Genomic DNA, 18377 nt, shown 5'->3' on the forward strand with positions numbered 1-18377 from the left:
CGACAGAGGATGAGATGGCTGGATGGCATCACTGACTCTGTGGATGTGAGTTTGAGTGAACTCTGGGAGTTGGTGATGGACAGGGAGGCCTGGTGTGCTGCAATTCATGGGGTCGCAAAGAGTCAGACACGACTGAGCGACTGAACTGAACTGAACTTGCAAAACAAAAAACATCCAAGGAAAAAATTCCAGACTTGTTTCAAAAATCACTTCAGTTCAGTTCAGTCGCTCAGTCATGTCTGACACTTTGAGACCCCATGAATTGCAGCATGCCAGGCTTCCCTGTCCATCATCAACTCCCGGAGTTCACCCAAACCCACATCCATTGAGTCAGTGATGCCACCCAGCCATCTCATCCTCTGTCGTCCCCTTCTCCTCCTGCCCCAATCCCTCCCAGCGTCAGAGTCTTTTCCAATGAATTAACTCCTCATGAGGTGGCCAAAGTACTGGAGTTTCAGCTTTAGCAGCATTCCTTCCAAAGAACACCCAGGACTGATCTCCTTTAGAATGGACTGGTTAGATCTCCTTGCAGTCCAAGGGACTCTCAAGAGTCTTCTCCAACACCACAGTTCAAAAGCATCAATTCTTTGGCATTCAACTTAGTTAAGGGAAATCTCAGTTGGTAAAGAATATGCCTGCAATGCAGGAGACCCCGATTTGATTCTTGGGTTGGGAAGATCCCCTGAAGACATGATAGGCTACCCACTCCAGTATTTGTGGGCTTCCCTGGTGGCTCAGGTGGTAAAGAATCCATCTGCAATGCGGGAGATCTGGGTTCGATCCCTGGGTTGTGAAGATCCCCTGGGGAAGGAAAAGGCTACCCTCTCCAGTATTCTGGCCTGGAGAATTCCATAGACTGTATAGTCCATGAGGTTGCAAAGAGTAAGACATGACTGAGAGACTTTCACTTCACTAAGTGAAATAAAGGTTGATTTTCTGAGAATAAAATTCATCCTGTAACATATATCTGGATCCCTAGGTGGCTCAGTGGTAAAGAATCCACCTGCCAATGCAGGAGATGTAGGTTCGATCCTTGGGTCAGGAAGATCCCATGGAGAAGGAAATGCCAACCTACTCCAGTATTCTTGCCTGGAGAATCCCATGGACAAAGAAGCCTGGAAGGCTATAGTCTATGGGGTCGCAAAGCACATTAAATACATATCCAGTTTCAATGACCCCTCCCCCATCCCTGCCAAAATGATAAAGACCCAGTTACATTCTCAAAACCATAAAATAATTTGTAATTGTCCCCCTCAATCACAATCCCAATAAAGCAAAGGACAACAGACACAATGGCAAACAGACAGAGCAGGCCTCTCGTTTGTAAAGTGATACCTTCTGCAAAGGCAACGTCGCTCTCCTGCCCAAATCCCATGGATCCGTCAGACAGCCAGAGGCTCTTCTTGGAGAGGAGGTACATCTGGGTGTTCAAGCTAAACTCAGCCGCCACTGGGTCACTGACCTAAAACCAAGTGTAAAAGCCCTCTTATGTGTTGTTGATGGTTTTGGTGGTGCACAAACACATTATGTGCAGAAACACACATGCGCTGTACCCTGGCATAAAAAACACTAAACTCTGCACTGTGATCAGTGTTCATGTCCAACCAAACCGACTTAAGGAATTATGACACTGGCTTTGTCCTTCTTAAGAAGGCAAAATGGTCAACATTAAACCATTTTTTAAAACACTTTTTTGATGTGGGTCATTTTTAAAGTCTTCATTGAATTCGTTACAATATTGCCTCTGTTTTTTATGTTCTGGTTTTTTTGGCTGCTAGGCATGTGGGATCTTAGCTTCCTGTACAGGGATCAAACCTGCGTCCCCTGCATTGGAAGCTGAAGCCTTAACCACTGGACCACCAGGGAGGTTCCAGGGTTAAATCATTTTTTAAAATGGGACTAACTAGCATTGCTTGAGCTTATTTCCACTGATTTATTGGGATATATAAAGGATGTATATACATATCCTTTATATATATAAAGGATATACAAATATCACAGTCAGTGGAAGGCCAACATTTAGTGTAAGTTCTTGGGCAAAAGATTTTCTCATATTTCTTTTAATGCATATTGACGATTTGGTACTTTGAGGCGGCGTAAATGACAGGATATTCATTCTCCTCAATGATCAAGAGCAAGACAAAGAAGTGTAGAACTCTGGGGAAAAGTCTCAAATCTCCAAGGTAGCAGACTCCAGAGGAGACCAGATCACATAAGAAACAGTAACCCTTACAGACTCTTAAACTGTGGATTTGATATACTGAACCAGTAAGGAATAAAGGGCAATTCTTTCCTCTTTCTTTCCCCTCTTGCTCCCTTCCTGCCTGACTTCCTTTTTTCTCAGCATGCAAGAATTGAAGTCACTGGGTGAGAATTTTTTTTTTAACTGATAAAAGTAAACTATGCCTTTAACAAAGGGCTTCTACATGGGAAAAGGGACTTCCCTATAACTCAAACTGTAAAGAGTCTGCCCACAATGAAGGAGACCAGGGTTTGATCCCTGGGTCTGGAAGATCCTCTGGAGAAGGGAATGGCAATTCACTCCAGTATTCTTGCCTGGAGAATCCCATGGACAGAGGAGCCTGGCAGGCTACAGTCCATGGGGTCGCAGAGTCAGACATGACTGAGCAACTAACACACACACGTACACACGGGAAAAAGCATTCTATGAGACACACCTGTTGGAAGCGGATGTCAAGGTCAAAAGTGATAGGCTCTCTGGGGTTGCAGGTGACAGGCAGGCGGAATTCCTGATGGGATGGGGTGGTGCATGGCAGCAGTTTTACTGTGTAGGTCCCCGAGTAGTCACGGACCTTTAAGGAGCAGAGAGTTTGTGCTTTTCACTTAAAAATCTGAGGCGCAATCAAAGGAAGTAACAAAGACAAATGAAGAGTCTTAGTCACTTACTGCAAAGTCAGATACGAAGCTCCACTGCTGGACTGGCTGGTTATAGGTTGGTTCACTTCTTATGAGACGCAGGGAAAACGTTAGACCTGGATGATCGACTGACATGATCATTGAGCTTGTGAAGGATGCTAGAAAATTGCCAACAACAATAATGGTCTAGTGGTTAAAAGGATCATAACAGTTTAGAGTGTTCAAAGTGCCTTATGATACCTTATTTGCATGTATTCTTATAATAAGCCTACAAAGTTGGTATAATTATCCTCATTTCTCAGATAAAGAAACTGGACTAAGAGTGACTGTGTGACTCTCTCCGGATCTCTGGCATATGTGCCTTCTCATTCCTAATGCAGTGCTTTTTCCACTCTATCATTCTGCCAAAAAATAATTGTACAGAAATGCTCAGATGGGTCAAGGCTACTTTCCAGGGAGGCACAGCAGTTCAATAAAGGCTGATGTGAATGTACTCATTGTGCACTGAAGCTATGAAGTGAACCTCAGTCTACTCGCATCTGGGTAGACAGATCCGGGAAAACCCAATTTATAAATGGAGTCTAATTTTAATTAGATTGCCTCAATCGTGTCTAAACAAAGACTCAGTTTATTAGAAAGGTAGACATGCAGAAGGACACTGTAAAGACCAGGAAATCCCATTTTGCAAAACAGTCAGCTGCAATAAAACTAAATGATTCTTTTTGGTTCTGTATTTTGGAACTCAGACTCACAAAATTACAGCAAACCATCTTTCTCTTCCTGTGTCTTCAGCCATAGCCTCTCTTTTGTTTAGAGCTTGGATCCAGAAAAAGGAAGGACACAGAAGGCAGCACATGAACTATTTCCCCCTTCCAATCTGACATGAGTTGGCACACCAGTAAAATGTGCAAGCCAGTTTAGTAATGTGAAGTCGAATAAGAAGTTATTTCTGATGAAATGGAATTTTTAGAAAAGCTTAAACATGGGACATTAGTGACTGCCACATTATTGATATACATAGCACAATCTGCCAAATTAGTAAAATTACGTAGCTAATTCTTTAGAAAGTTAACATGTCTGAAACTAGGTATCATAGAGAAATGTTACTTCTGACACCATTATAACGGTCTCTTACAATACCTGGAAAAGAGCTGTGCTTGCTGAATAAATGATCAAATTTCTGAACAACGCATTTAAAGTAGAGAATGGGAATGTTATAGCTATGCTCTCTATCTAAAGGAAAATTCCTCTTAATTAACTTGGTAGATTTTTCTTTTATTTCTTTTGTTTAATTAATTTACTTTTTTGGCCGTACCACGTGGCTTGTGATCTCTATTCCTTGACTAGGGATTGAACCTGGGCCACGGAAGTGAAAATGTTGGATCTTGACCACTAGGGAACTCCTGATAGAATTTTCGTTTAAATTAACTTTAATCTTTTGGTATTTCCTCTAGAAGTCTACAGTGATGATTTTGTAGTTTATGAGACATATAGCTGAACAGTGATCAAGCCCTCATGTAGATACTCGCACATACACAATTCATTTGAAATTAAGGGCTTCAAAGCTCATAGGTAAGCATGTGGAAACACATGCAAATATGGAAAACCTATCTTCTTTTTTTGTCTGCAGAGTGGCTGTTTGTGGGTAATGGGGCTTACCAGGATGTGACAGCACAAACAAGCCATGGAACTGAGCCTCCGTCTTGAAGTTCACGACCAAACGCCCCTCTTCACTGATGCGCATGCTGGTTGGGTAGAGAGAACCTAGGATGGGACGATTCACAAGAGTGGAAATATTGGTGACCAGCAGCTCCAAATGTATGGAGTTTCTTCCAAAACCAAATTCAGATTCATCTCATGTTTAAGCATTCTAGCCAAAGGGTATTATCAGAAAAATTCTAAGTGATCAGAGAGACAGAAGTATTCTTATTTTGTTCTGTTTTTCTAACAAGAAGAATTGTCTGGAAGGCAGGCAAAATAGAATTAGGTCATACGAGTGAGGTCCATATGAAATATATGGATTGACGACAATAGGCCAAAGTATTTTTGAAACTTTGGTCTACATAAATTAAACTGTAAATGAGAGACAGAATGAACTGGTCAGACTTTGAAGATCTGCACATGTAGGTGGAAACAGGTTTTTGTTCTCCAGAATAATTCCAAATGTTATAGGCTTAATGAAAACTCCAAAGGCTTCCTAAGAAATTTAGCAAGTTGATCAAAGTTGGCTCCAGGTATAAGAAGGAAACCTGAGATTCTTATGTGGAAGCTGAGAACTGAGCGATGAATCTGCAGTAAGATTCACTTAAATATACATTTCTAAGGCAAGATATGGGATTAAAACGTTTGCAGGGATCTAAAAGGTTTATTCAGGGTGATCATATTACCTTTCACATAACCTTAAGGTAATCTTAAAGCCAGTCAATTCTGAAGGAAATCAGCCCTGGGATTTCTTTGGAAGGAATGATGCTAAAGCTGAAACTCCAGTACTTTGGCCACCTCATGCGAAGAGTTGACTCATTGGAAAAGACTCTGATGCTGGGAGGGATTGGGGGCAAGAGGAGAAGGGGACGACAGAGGATGAGATGGCTGGATGGCATCACTGACTCGATGGACGTGAGTCTCAGTGAACTCCGGGAGTTGGTGATGGACAGGGAGGCCTGGCGTGCTGTGATTCATGGGGTTGCAGAGTCGGACATGACTGAGCGACTGAACTGAACTGAACTGAATCTCTTTAAGATAATAGATTTTGAGATTTTTGAGAAAATATCAACAGTATTTTCTCTCTGGCTCATAAAAGGTCATGATGGTCAGACATGCAAGGAACCAGAACAGCAGTATGTGCTTGAAAAGAAACAGCATTAATTCTACCAATGGACTAATTTACCTTATGCTTATGGACTCTGAATTATGGTTCTGACACTGAGATTGAAACTAAGTTATTATTTGGGGCAAATGATTTTGGGGCCCAACAGTTAGTGGCTCACACCACCACTCTTCCAAGGCATTCAGCTTAAGTATTACAAAATAATAGAATTTTTAAACTGAAAGAATATTAGAAGTCTAGTCTATCTTTCATAAGAAGTTGAGTGCCAGAGATTAAGCAATATGTTTGAGATCACACAGCTAGTTAGCTGTAAACCCAGAAATAGAATCTGGGACACAATTTATACTAGGCTTTAAAACGCCTCTCCCACTTTCAGAAACAAAAATGTGGAAGTTTTTCTCTGAATTCTTTCTTTTCTTTCAATTGGAACTTCCTCCATCCATTATCTAAAATCTAGAGGGAGAGACAGATTGTGTTGAGTACCGCATGAGCGATTAATTAGCTTAAATGGACATTATATTTAATAGTCACAAATGCAAAAATTTAAGGCATTGATATAATTTAGTTAAAATAGATTTTTCCGTGACAAAATGAAATTATTTTAAAGTATGAACAATAACAGTAAAATTATTGAAAGTTGCTTCTCTTATTTTTAGCTGCGGTAAAAATGTCACTTAAGTCATTCATACAGGTAAGAAAAATGTTAATTTTCCAAGTTTCTGTTAACTCACCTTGGAGTTCAGCTTCTGGGGGGCTGCCAATTCCATCGGTCCACAAGATGGCAGTGTCATACACGAATGTCAGACGGAGTTCGGACTTCAAGTCAAAATGCTGCCAGCCTCCGACCCCAGCCGGGGAGTGGAACACATAGGAGACATACAGAGGGACTCGAAGAGTCACATAGGACTGCACGAGGTTTAGGACCTAAAACAATACAATTATATCTATCAGCACCATCTGGGGTTAATTAAACACACTTAATTTTGTATGAGCCATTTTCTCCTTTCACTTATCTGAAGATTTTGAGTTAATCATCGAGGAAAAGAAATGAGAGCATGGACAACACTACTGCCCCCTCACTTAATTTTGGATTGGGGTCATGGAGGATAAATAATTATGTACTGAGCGCCTACCACTGACATTGTGTTGGGTTCCCAAATAAAGCTACTCAATATTTTCATTCTCTCCCATAATTGTATTTATAGGTATGTGTGAATGACTGAATGAATGGATAGAGGGGTGAAGGATAGAGACAGGAGAGTTAAGACTGAAAGAAATAAAGCAAATTTCCCAACAGAAATTTCCCACGTCCTCCTGGAGTAGCCCTGCCAGTAACAGATACCAGTCTTTGGCCCATGCTTGTTCTACTCTTTCACACTTGATTATATTCCAAAGCTGAGCGTTGTCTTATGATCACCTACCAAAGGTTATCATCCTTAATTCTCAGAATAGCCCTGAAGAATAGCAGGGCAAAGACAACTATCTTCTTCTTATACATGAGGAAATGGGCTTAGGTCAGATCATACTGCTCACAAGTTTGAGTCAGGTTTTCTGATATATCTATTTCTCCTTCTAGGTTGAGCTGGCAACAGGAATCACACGTGTGAGTTATTGAATAATTAAAAACATGATAAACTCTCATTTATCATGTTTTCATGGAGCTAAAAGTAAACTCCTCAAATCACAAAATGACCACCTGAATCACGAACAAAAATATATCAAATGAAAACCATCTGGGGCTTCCCTCATGGTAAAGAATCCACCTGCCAATGCAGGGGACACAGGTTCGATCCCTGATCCAGAAAGAAAAGATCCCACGTGCTGTGGAGTAACTAAGCCCGTGCACCAAAACTATGGAGCCTGTGCCCTACAGTCTGTGCTTCACAACAAGAAAAGCCACCTCAATGAGAAGCCCTTGCATTGTAACTAAAGAAAGCCTGACCAGGAACCAAGACCAAGCACAACCAAAAATAAATAAATAAAAGAAAACCATCCACCAAGCTGTGGATTATTTGATTCTCAGCTGTGTAGTAGCTAATACTCCCCATTATCTTCTAATGTAGCCAGCAGAAGAGGGGCTTTACGTCGGGGTCTTTTAAGATAGCATTTTCTAGGACTTGCTATTCTTGCAGGCATTGAAAAATTGATCTTGAAGTGCAGTTTTAACACCCTGACAGTGTAATGGAGAGTGATTGCTAATCCATATGCCACGAGTAATTAAGATGACTCTTTTATCCTGTGATTTTAATAAACACTCATTAAAAAATAGGCTGCAGACATGGATTCCCAATTAAACTAAAAGAATAATTTTGCCTACATTACACACTATCCATCAAATGTTACCAAGTGTGCTATTTTGGAGAAAACTAACATTGATGTCCTAGGGACAAGTTACTTGGTGTACAGCTCTCTTACTATTTCTTCTTGATTTCATTTGATTTCACTGGTAAACTAGAGTTTAATTGTTCCTGGATGTGGAATCAGCATCTTATTGCATCTTCTTCTCAGCTTAGAATCTCTGTCTAAAAGAATTGGAACCTAAATGGAACTAGGTAGATCATTCAGGTCATTTACCTGTTCATTCCTATAAAAATGAAGAATGCAATGCATTCATTTAACTTCTAAATATCATGTGAATGAGCAGTTAATTTTCTTAATCCAGTACATCAAACATACATTTTAATATGCCACCAATAAACATAATTTTAATGTAATATTTTAAATTATTATTATTATTTTTGCGCCAAGTCTTTGAAACCTGGTATGAATTTTACATGCACAGCACATCCCATTTTGGACTAACCCCATTCTGAATGCTCAATGGCTACACATGGCTAATGACTGCCATATTGGACAGCACAGATTAGACTCTTCTACCTGAGGTCTTTTAATTAGAGCACACATTGAAAACAACAATCATTTAAAAATGTTTGACAGTCATGTATCAATAGTCATGATACTCTATGTGGGATACGTGATAGCCATGATATTCTGTGTGGGATATGTGACTTGTGCTTATGTCAAAGGAAACTGAGCCAGAGTTGTTAGAATCTTACTTGAGGATTTCCCACTGGTTGAGATTTTTTTTCTGTTGCTGCTTTTGTTGACAGACACATGTCTATACCATCAAGATGGTGGTGTGTGTGAATGTGTAAGAACAGCTCATAGATCTCAATAGCTTGAAGTCTCAATAAAGTGTGTACTTAGCTACTCAGTGGAGGACATTGTTTGAACAAGTCAGAACTCTTAGCCAAGGTCTCTTGAGTAATAGCAGTCTACACATCCAGGAACACCTGGACGGAGATCTTGGCATCTGTCCCATTAGACGCCTTTCTGAACAACTGTGGTATCAGAGATGAATGAGGGACCTTGAAACAAGGAGGAGTCAATACTAGTCCACAAATTCTTTAGGACAACTCTGTAGGACATTACAATAGTAGAATCAGAAATAATCTAAATGACCAATAATAGAAGAATGGTTAAATAATTATGATGGCATGCCAACAAGGTGAAAGATCAAGTTCAGTTCAGTTCAGTCGCTCAGTCGTGTCTGACTCTTTGTGACCCCATGAACCGCAGCACGCCAGGCCTCCCTGTCCATCACCAACTCCCAGAGTCCACCCAAACTCATGTCCATTGAGTCGGTGATGCCATCCAACCATCTCATCCTCTGTCATCTCTTCTCCTCCCGCCCTCAATCTTTTCCAGCATCAGGGTCTTTTCCAATGAGTCAGCGCTTCACATCAGGTGGCCAAAGTATTGGAGTTTCAACTTCAACTTCAGTCCTTCCAATGAACACCCAGGACTGATCTCCTTTAGGATGGACTGGTTGGATCTTCTTGCAGTCCAAGGGACTCTCAAGAGTCTTCTCCAACACCACAGTTCAAAAGCATCAATTCTTTGGTGCTCAGCTTTCTTTATAGTCCAAGTCTCACATCCATACGTGACCACTGGAAAAACTGTGGCCTTGACTAGACGGACCTTTGTTGACAAAGTAATGTCTCTGCTTTTTAATATGAAAGATCAAGTAGTAACCAAAAATCATGTTTATGAAGGACTCCCTTGGTGATCTGGTAGTTAAGAATCGGCCTGCCAATGCAGGTGACACAGGTTCGATTTCTGGTTCAGGAAGATTCCACATGCCACAGGGCAGCTAAGCCCACACACCACAACTACTGAGCCTGTGCACCCTAGAGCCTGTGCTCTGCAACAACAGAAGCCACTGCAGTGAGAAGCCCACACACTGCAACTAGAGAGTCGCCCCCATTCGCTGCAACAAGAGAAAGCCTGTGCGCCGCAACGAAGACCCAGTGCAGCTGAAAATACACAAATAAACATAAGGCTTCCCTGGGGACTCAGTGGTAAAGAATCTGCCTGCCAATGCAGGAGACAGGAGTTCGATCCCTGGTCCAGAAAGACCCCACATGCTGCGGAGCAACTAAGCCAGCGTGCCACAACTACTGCAGCCTGCACACTCCGGAGCCTGTGCTCCGCAGCGAGGGAGGAGCCCTGCTCGCTGCAACTAGAGAAAAGCCTGCACAGCGACAACAACCCGGAACAGCCAATAAGTAAGTAAAATCTAAAACCATAGAAAAAATCATGTCTGGGATGAATTTTCCTTGTCAAGGAGGAAAAGGGTTATAATATGTTAAATTAAAAAGCCATAACCAAAGAGTATAAATAATATGCTGTTACTATTAAAAATGCATATACATATTGAAAAGAGACTAGAAAATATGCCTGTGTACAGTGATTGTGGATAAGGAGTGAGTTCTTTTGTAAACTTTTGGTTTCCCAGCTTTCCATAGAACTATCATTACTTTCACTAACAAAAAAACCTACATCACTAAACATATTGACAAGCTTGACAACATAGGAAGCAATGTACTTCATGGAAGTTATACATTTTGGATTCTTCTTGCTATTTCTCACAAAATGATTTAGAGTGGCTTACAATTTTTTTTTTAAGAGTAAATTGGTGTGCTAAGTGGAAAATAATGGGATGGAAAGAGATGACTTCTAAAGTAGATTCTAGCCTCAGGGGTGTATGTTTCTAAATCAAACAGTTTTTTGTTTTTTTTTTTAAAGGAAAATTATTCCACTGATCAAAACAACTAAGAAAAAACATGCATACTTTTCCAGAATTATATTATGTCTTTTCATGAGTAAACTGCCATTTCATGTGATTGAAGTTGAATTTCTGCAACTTGTTCATTCTCCTTGAATAATGTTATCTGTTGCTAATAAGGTGAGAGTTAAACCTCTGACCTTTCAATGCTGCTGACCAGGCTGTGAAAGGTGGAATGAACTGAGATCTTTTAGTCTTAAGAGAAGTCGTTTACAAGAGAAAGTCTCCAAAAGAATCCAACAGTTTAAAAATTTAGTTCAACTTTAATGACTATTTTGCATCACTAGTGTTTTTCATTGTTTCATTGTTTCACCCAAACAATTTAAAAGTTTATTCATAAGCGAGGTCACACAAAACGATGGAGCAGAATAATTTTCAATTTATCTCTATTTCTCTCTTCCTGCTGAATCTGCTTTTACATTTTAGAAACTAACTATTAAGAGGGATTTTAGCGTTGACTATCATTAGAGAAATTCCAAATTTCTTTTTGTTGGAAAGTAAATTGTTAACTTTTATAAGAGTGAGTATTTAACTCCTGTAACTCGACTTGGAGGGAGTTTAACGTCTGTGTTTGATGTCCTCACCGGGTACCCATACAGACCCTGGCACAGAGTAGGTGCTTATTCAATATTTCTTTAATGAATAAGTGGGCAATAAATTAGATAGAAAAAGCAGAACCAGTCTTGTGTGCGTGTGTGCTCAGCTGTGTCTGACTTTTTGCAACCCTTTATATTGTAGCCTGCTAGGCTCCTCTGTCCATTGGATTTTTCAGGCAAGAATACTGGTGTGGGTTGCCATAACTTACTCCAGTTGATCTTCCTGACCCAGCGACCGAACCCACATCTCCTGCATTGCAGGCGGATTTTTTTTACTGTTGAGCCACAATGAATAAGACAGAAAAAGCAGAACAAGTCTTAATATTAGCTAAAACTAGTTGTAATCAAACTGAATAAAACTTAATAAAACTTCATTTGCTGTTAACAGAGAACTATCTTGGATATTTCATGTGATTCTTTCAGTTTGGCAACTCTGTCTTGTAAGTTAAATAACTTGAAGCTGGGAGGTTAGACAAGCCAGAAACCTTTAAAAATGTGCTACAAAACAGCTTTTTAGTCACAGAGAAAAATGCAGAGACCTGGCAATATTTCCAGGCAGTAGCTCTTGCTACTAAGAACATGAAAGATAAAAATCGGTCCTTCATCATGTTGTTCTTGGCAGAAGCAATTACCACTTAGTAAAATTGGTTTGCATAGTGATTACCTTGATCTAAGTTGGCAAGTCTAGAAGAGGACTAGAAGGAGCAAGGTACATCTATTTGCTGCTTGGCCAGGGAGATGCGGTATTGGCAGAAGACAAACAGACCCGGGCTTATTTCTGTTCTTGTATAAGGAACAGAGAACAAAGTTTATTTGTCTTTCTTGCAATTTCATCTGTGACCATAACCATTCCTCATGTTCACCCAACTAAATGACACTGAACTTACTCAAATAAATGTCCAGATAAGTATCATGATGTGGTTAAGAGCAGAGGCTTACAAACAAATTGAATTGGGATGAGTTATTTGAATTCTCTTTGCTTCAGCATCTCCAAAAAGGGAAAAAAAATCATATTTGTCTCATAGTGTTTTTGTGAGGGCAGATTTAGTGGAAAAACGTAAGGTACTTAGACATGATGACAGGTATATAGTAAGCATTAAACAGATGTTAGCTATACTATTATTGTCTTCCCTGATGGCTCAGTTGGTAAAGAATCCGCCTACAATGCAGGAGATGCAGGGTCGATCCATGGCTTAGGAAGATCCTGGAGTACGAAATGACAACCCACTCCGGTATTCTTGCTGGGAAAATCCCATGAACAGAGGAGCCTGGCAGGCTACACTCCATGGCGTCCCAAAGAGTCGGACACAACTGACGTGACTGAGCCAGGGTAACTGCAGGCTTTTCAGGAGGGAAGCCTGTCTGGATTGCATGCATAAAAGATAGAAAAGTACTGCCATTTTGCAGAGAAGATAGAAAACATTCTTGAGACTAAAAAGTGACCATAGACTCGATAAGATCTACAGAGAAGCTCCATGGTACGAAAAGCTTTTTAAAAAACAAGAACCAGAACAACAATGGAATCCTATTACTATGTCCCACTGTGTTTATGCCAGTAGAGCCCGTGACTCTGGCAAGATCCTGAGAGAAGAGCATCCAGACAGAACACAGGAATGATTTAATAATGCATCGAAAACAGGCTCTGTAAGGAACAATCAAAAGACTGGAGATACTTGCCCTCTAAAGAAAAAGGCTGATGTAGATGTGTCAACGTGAGTCTTTATTCTGGGGATAGGACTTTGTTTCTTTCATGTTTCTTCCAGGTGGCAAAGAGCGACTTGAAGAGGTAACACTTATGAGGGTTTAAGTAACCTGCCCAAGAAGACGGAGCTAGAAAATGTCAGAGCCAACTTTAGGTCTGCATTTGCTAAATATCAATATGCAGGCTCTTTACACCCTTCTATACTGTCTTCCTGTTGGTGTTCTTACTTGGGATTTTTAGTAATTCAAGCAAGTTTCTGGGCATTTGTTGCTTTTAGAGGATGTAGAGATAAAGTCTCACATCCTTGGAGTCCAATAGATCCCAGACATAAAATACATGGCCATTCGACATCAACGCCAGCAGAACTGCTCCAGGTTTACAGCTTTGCTCTGGGGGTAAACCCACAGTTATGATCTACGTTCCCCTTACTACTAGTTTTCTTATATTTTAACATCACAGGAATATAGCACAGAAAGAAATATAGACTCATGGTTAAATTTTGAAAGACAAGATTATTCTGGATACCATTTGACACTTTAATGTATGCATGTGTGCTAAGCCTGCTAGGCTCCTTTGTCCATGGGATTCTTCAGTCAAGAATACTGGAGTGGGTTGCTGTGCCTCTTCCAGGGGATCTTCCCGACCCAGGGATCGAACCCACATTTCTTACATCTACTGCATTAGCAGGCAGGGTCTTTACCACTAGCGCCACCTGGGAAGCCCTAGTTTAATGTATAAGCCTACTTATATAAACTTTTGTTCAGCCCGGTAGGACGGAGCAAGAGTTTTAATTAAAATACTCATTTCAAATCTAAGCTACACCCTATATATTTTAGATTCTCTGTTATAACTGCTAATGAAGACCTTGCTTCACCACCATTTTAATAACAACTTTGCTGCTGATGGTGGTGGTGATGGGGGGTGGAGTGTGTGTATGTGTGTCTATTTTTATGTATAAATGTCTGCCTGTGTAGTATGAAGAGGAATAAGTAATTGTAGAGTAGAAATAACAGTAAGCTTTAAATGAAAATACTTTTGACTATGTTAGTGATGGACTATGTTAGTGATGAACCAGATAAGGAAGAAAAGGGGAGAAAACTAGAAAGATAAAGAAGGCACAATGGAGGTAGAAGGAGAGAAAGATAGACGGTAGGTAAAGAAGAAAGTAAGGAGGGAGAAAAACTGGACTGACTCTGAGGACTAAATCCTTACTTTAGATGGTTCATGATACATCCCAGGCATCTGGAACACAACACAAAAAATGCAAATGTATACTTTGAAGAGAAATTAGTATTTGCAGTTTTATAATATCAGAGTAGATTTGGAGCTTACAGCATAGTTATATGGTGTCCTTTCAATCCAAAGATAATGCTACTGACCCATTGCTTAAAAAAAGACATAGATTTCTAGAAATAGACATGGATTTTTATAGCACTCGTGCCAATCACCTACTCTTTCTTGTGCCCAGTAACCCCTATCACCAAGATGGAAAACAGGACTTCTGTCCAACCGGTTTGTCCAGTGACCAAAGCTCAGATGTTAAATGTCCATACCTGTCCATCGGTTCCAATGGTCCCTCCACAGTCAGTGAGCAGCTCGGACATGTCGTAGTAGCTAACAAACTCCCATAAGCAGGCCTCTAGGTTCAGGTTTCGGTAGAAGCGTAAGGTATTGGAGCCTCTGATAGATGAGCTGTACTGGTAAGGATAAGTCTCTCCAATTATTTCTGGATTTTTGGTAGCATCAGTCAAGAAACCGTGGTGGGTCTTTACTTCGGTGTAATCCAAGAGGTTGGAGCACTTGTGGTTTCCAACACGGGTACCATCAGGGCTGAGTGTGAGCTCAAAGTTGGAAAGCTCTTTGGTAGAGATTACAGGGAGCATGCCTACAAGGAATTGTGATAATCACTGTTACCATTTTCACCAACAGCAAAGGGCTTTGAACACTCGCTTTATAATCTCTTTATCTCTTGAAAAGCTAAGTGAGCAGTGACAGTTCAGATGGTAAAGAATTGCCTGCAATGCAGGAACCAGGGTTCAGTCCCTGGGTTGGGAAGATCCCCTGGAGAAGGCAGTGGCACCCCACTCCAGTATTCTTGCCTGGAAAATCCCATGGACAGAGGAGCCTGGTGGGCTGCAGTCCATGGGGTCGCTAAGAGTCGGACATGACTGAGCGACTTCACTTTCACTTTTCACTTTCATGTATTGGAGAAGGAAATGGCAACCCACTCCAGTGTTCTTGCCTGGAGAATCCCGGGGATGGAGGAGCCTGGTGGGCTGCCATCTATGGGGTCGCACAGAGTTGGACATGACTGAAGTGACTTAGCAGCAGCAGATATATATAATATTGCCTAATATTGCCTAAAGCTTCCTGTCCATTAGCTACTTAAACTATAACTAATGTACCAACTAATAGAATTAATGTTTATATACTTTAGATATAAAGTGAATTAAGAGGAATAGAATATGAAACTGTCTTCTGTACATTGGGAAATGTTCCTAAAGTGTGGATAAAGTTACTGACTCAGAAATTCTGGCTGCACTTCGCTATCCAGAGAAAATGAACACAGAATTTAACATTGTTAGGGGTATTTTTTATCTTATTTTAATGCCTAAGAAATGTCTTAGTTGTTGCAATAAATATTGGCAGAGATTTATGAGATTCTTGCTATGAAAAAGCAAATAGATGTTGAAGGCAGGGACTGAGATATCATGTGCTTTAATGTAAGTCTAAGTTCAAGAGTTTTGAAGGCACACTATGCCATTTTGTAAAACCACATCAACCAAAGCTTTGTTTCATTGTGTTGTGACATGTATGACACTTACCTAATTTTAAACACTGAAATTGTCAGAAAAAATAAAACTGGGCAGACAGATAGCAAAATACACTCAAAAGAAGCAAGACTTGAAACTTAATGTAAACTGAGCATTTATTGTACACTTGGTTATTCAGAAAACAGGCAGACCTCAGAGATACCACAGGTTTGGTTCTAGACCACCGCAATAAAGTGAATATAAAAATGAAGTGAGTTCCATGAATTTTTTTGTTTCCCAGTGCAACTATACTGTAAAGTGTGTAATAGCGTCACGTCTAAAACACAATGGACCCACCTTCACTGAAAAATATTTTATTGTTGAAAAATGCTAACCATCACCCGAGCTTTCAGTGAATCAAAATCTTTATGCTGGCAGAGGGTTTGAAATATCGAGAGAATTACCAAAATGTGGCACAGAGATGTGAAGCAAGCAGAATGCTGTTGGGAAAACAGTGCCAACATTGCTGGAAGCAGGGTTGCCACCCACCTTCAACTTGTAAAAACCGGAGTATCTGTGAAGTGCAATGAAATGAGCTCTGCCTGTATTTAGTAAAATAAACCAGGGAAAGAGAAACCCAAGCCATCTCCACGCTTTGCTTACGCAGTCACCTACCGTCTGTGTGGGGCATCGTGACGGTGAGCTTGATGAGGTTCGTGTACTCTGAGTCCTCGGGGCCCGTGTAGCGCAGTTTAGCTGAGAAGGGCTCTGCTCCCACTATCCCTGGCACTCGGGGCTGGCAAAGACCTAAGGCACAGTGAAGACACTTATGCTAAAAGAAGATAACGGTTGACACCTAAAGTATATACGTTTTTAATAGGCACTATTATTTTTCTCTACTTTAAAATTCTCTGTGGACCACGGCATTGCTGAGAGTAGATACTATGAGGAATCAAAAGACCATTGTGTGACAAGTAATTCCAGCAGACAGTCCAATGGCTACTTCTTAAGACTTGGAGTATCTTCTAAAGTTTGAGAAAAAATAGTTATTGTTCAATGTGATTTAATATATGCTGTACATCATCGGTTATGGTCATATTCACAAGATCATTTTATTATAAACAGATACAGTAAAAATGACTGAGAAACAATAGGAGAAAAGTGTCAGTTCAGTTACTCAGTTGTGTCCGACTCTGTGACCCCATGAACTGTGGCACGCCAGGCTTCCCTGTCCATCACCAACTCCCGGAGCTTGCTCAAACTCATATCTATCGAGTTGATGATACCATCCAACCATCTCATCCTCTGTCATCCCCTTCTCCTGCCCTCAATCTTTCCCAGCATCAGGGTCTTTTCCAACGAGTCAGTTCTTCGCATCAGGTGGCCAAAGTATTGGCGTTTCAGCTTCAGCGTCAGTCCTTCCAATGAATATTCAGGACTGATTTCCTTTAGGATGGACTGGTTGGATCTCCTTGCAGTCCAGGGGATTCTCAAGAGTCTTCTCCAACACCACAGTTCAAAAGGTATTTATGAGAATGTCAACAAAATCAGAATCAGGCCCTAGCATCAGGCATGTCTGTTTTATTAATAAAGGGTGATTAAAGTCATTGTTTAATTTTTTTGGCATCAACACAATACTTTGGCTTTAAAAGAAACTTAAAAATCATACATTTTAATCCTGATAAAAGAACATGTTTACTACACTGTTTATTAATATATATTGACCCTGAATATATAAGGGTGGGAGATGGTCCATATAACCTTTCTTGCTGCAACAAACATACTTCTGAAGAATTGTATACAAATGGAATTTTTAGAAATAGAATCTTATAAAAAGAATGATTTTTAAACTCTAGGTTAAAAATTGTGCAGAGTAGAGGGTTAGTTTATGAAGTGGATTTCCTGTCTTTTCAATGTTGTCTCCAGCCACATCTATTTCCCACCTCCACTGTGTCTGGGCTCCAGTCCTGCCTCATCATCAGTTACAGTCAAATTCACAAGATCATTTTAATATAAACAGACATAGTAAAAATTATTGAGAAACAACAGGGAAAAAGTAACTGTGGTTTAACTAAATGAATGAGATTGTTATCCTAGAATTAAATACTTGACTAGTCATAAAATATACATTATTTGTAATAAAATAAAGTTAAAAATGTACTCATTTTAGAAATGAAAACTAGAATCAGAGAATCTTAAAGAGACCAAAATACATAGTTTTCTCTCTATATATGGTTTCTTACAGTATGTACTTCCCTTATTAACTCCCTTGTAATATAAAGTATAGACACTCTTGCATACCTCTGTTCTTGGACTGTCCTTCCCCTCCTGCCCCAGCAAGCTCCTGCTCATCCAACACCCAGCTGGGAGTGCCCTGGCTTCGCACCTTCACATGAGCCACACTGCCCAGATCCGACCCGCCTGTACCATCTGCTTCATCTGATCACCCCTCCTCTCCCCTACATGCTGCCTTATTTCTCTGCTTGCAGTTCCC

General features: G+C 40.4%; 1 protein-coding gene across 1 annotated transcript in view; it reads right to left on the reverse strand.

The window, feature by feature from the left end:
- FREM2 (FRAS1 related extracellular matrix 2) overlaps positions 1–18377 on the reverse strand; it is a 160378-nt gene that overhangs the window by 11890 nt on the left and 130111 nt on the right. The window contains exons 15-21 of the mRNA XM_086328477.1: positions 16559–16690; positions 14684–15015; positions 6436–6628; positions 4537–4641; positions 2908–3035; positions 2679–2813; positions 1336–1462 (exon numbers count right to left, since the gene is read on the reverse strand). Coding sequence (XP_086184603.1) covers positions 1336–1462; positions 2679–2813; positions 2908–3035; positions 4537–4641; positions 6436–6628; positions 14684–15015; positions 16559–16690 — 1152 coding nt within the window. The remainder of the gene's footprint in view (positions 1–1335; positions 1463–2678; positions 2814–2907; positions 3036–4536; positions 4642–6435; positions 6629–14683; positions 15016–16558; positions 16691–18377) is intronic.

This window comes from Bos grunniens, chromosome 12, assembly GCF_055505025.1.
Source record: "Bos grunniens cultivar Pamir isolate PY7600 chromosome 12, Bosgru_T2T1.0, whole genome shotgun sequence".
Classification (NCBI taxonomy): Eukaryota; Metazoa; Chordata; class Mammalia; order Artiodactyla; family Bovidae; genus Bos; species Bos grunniens.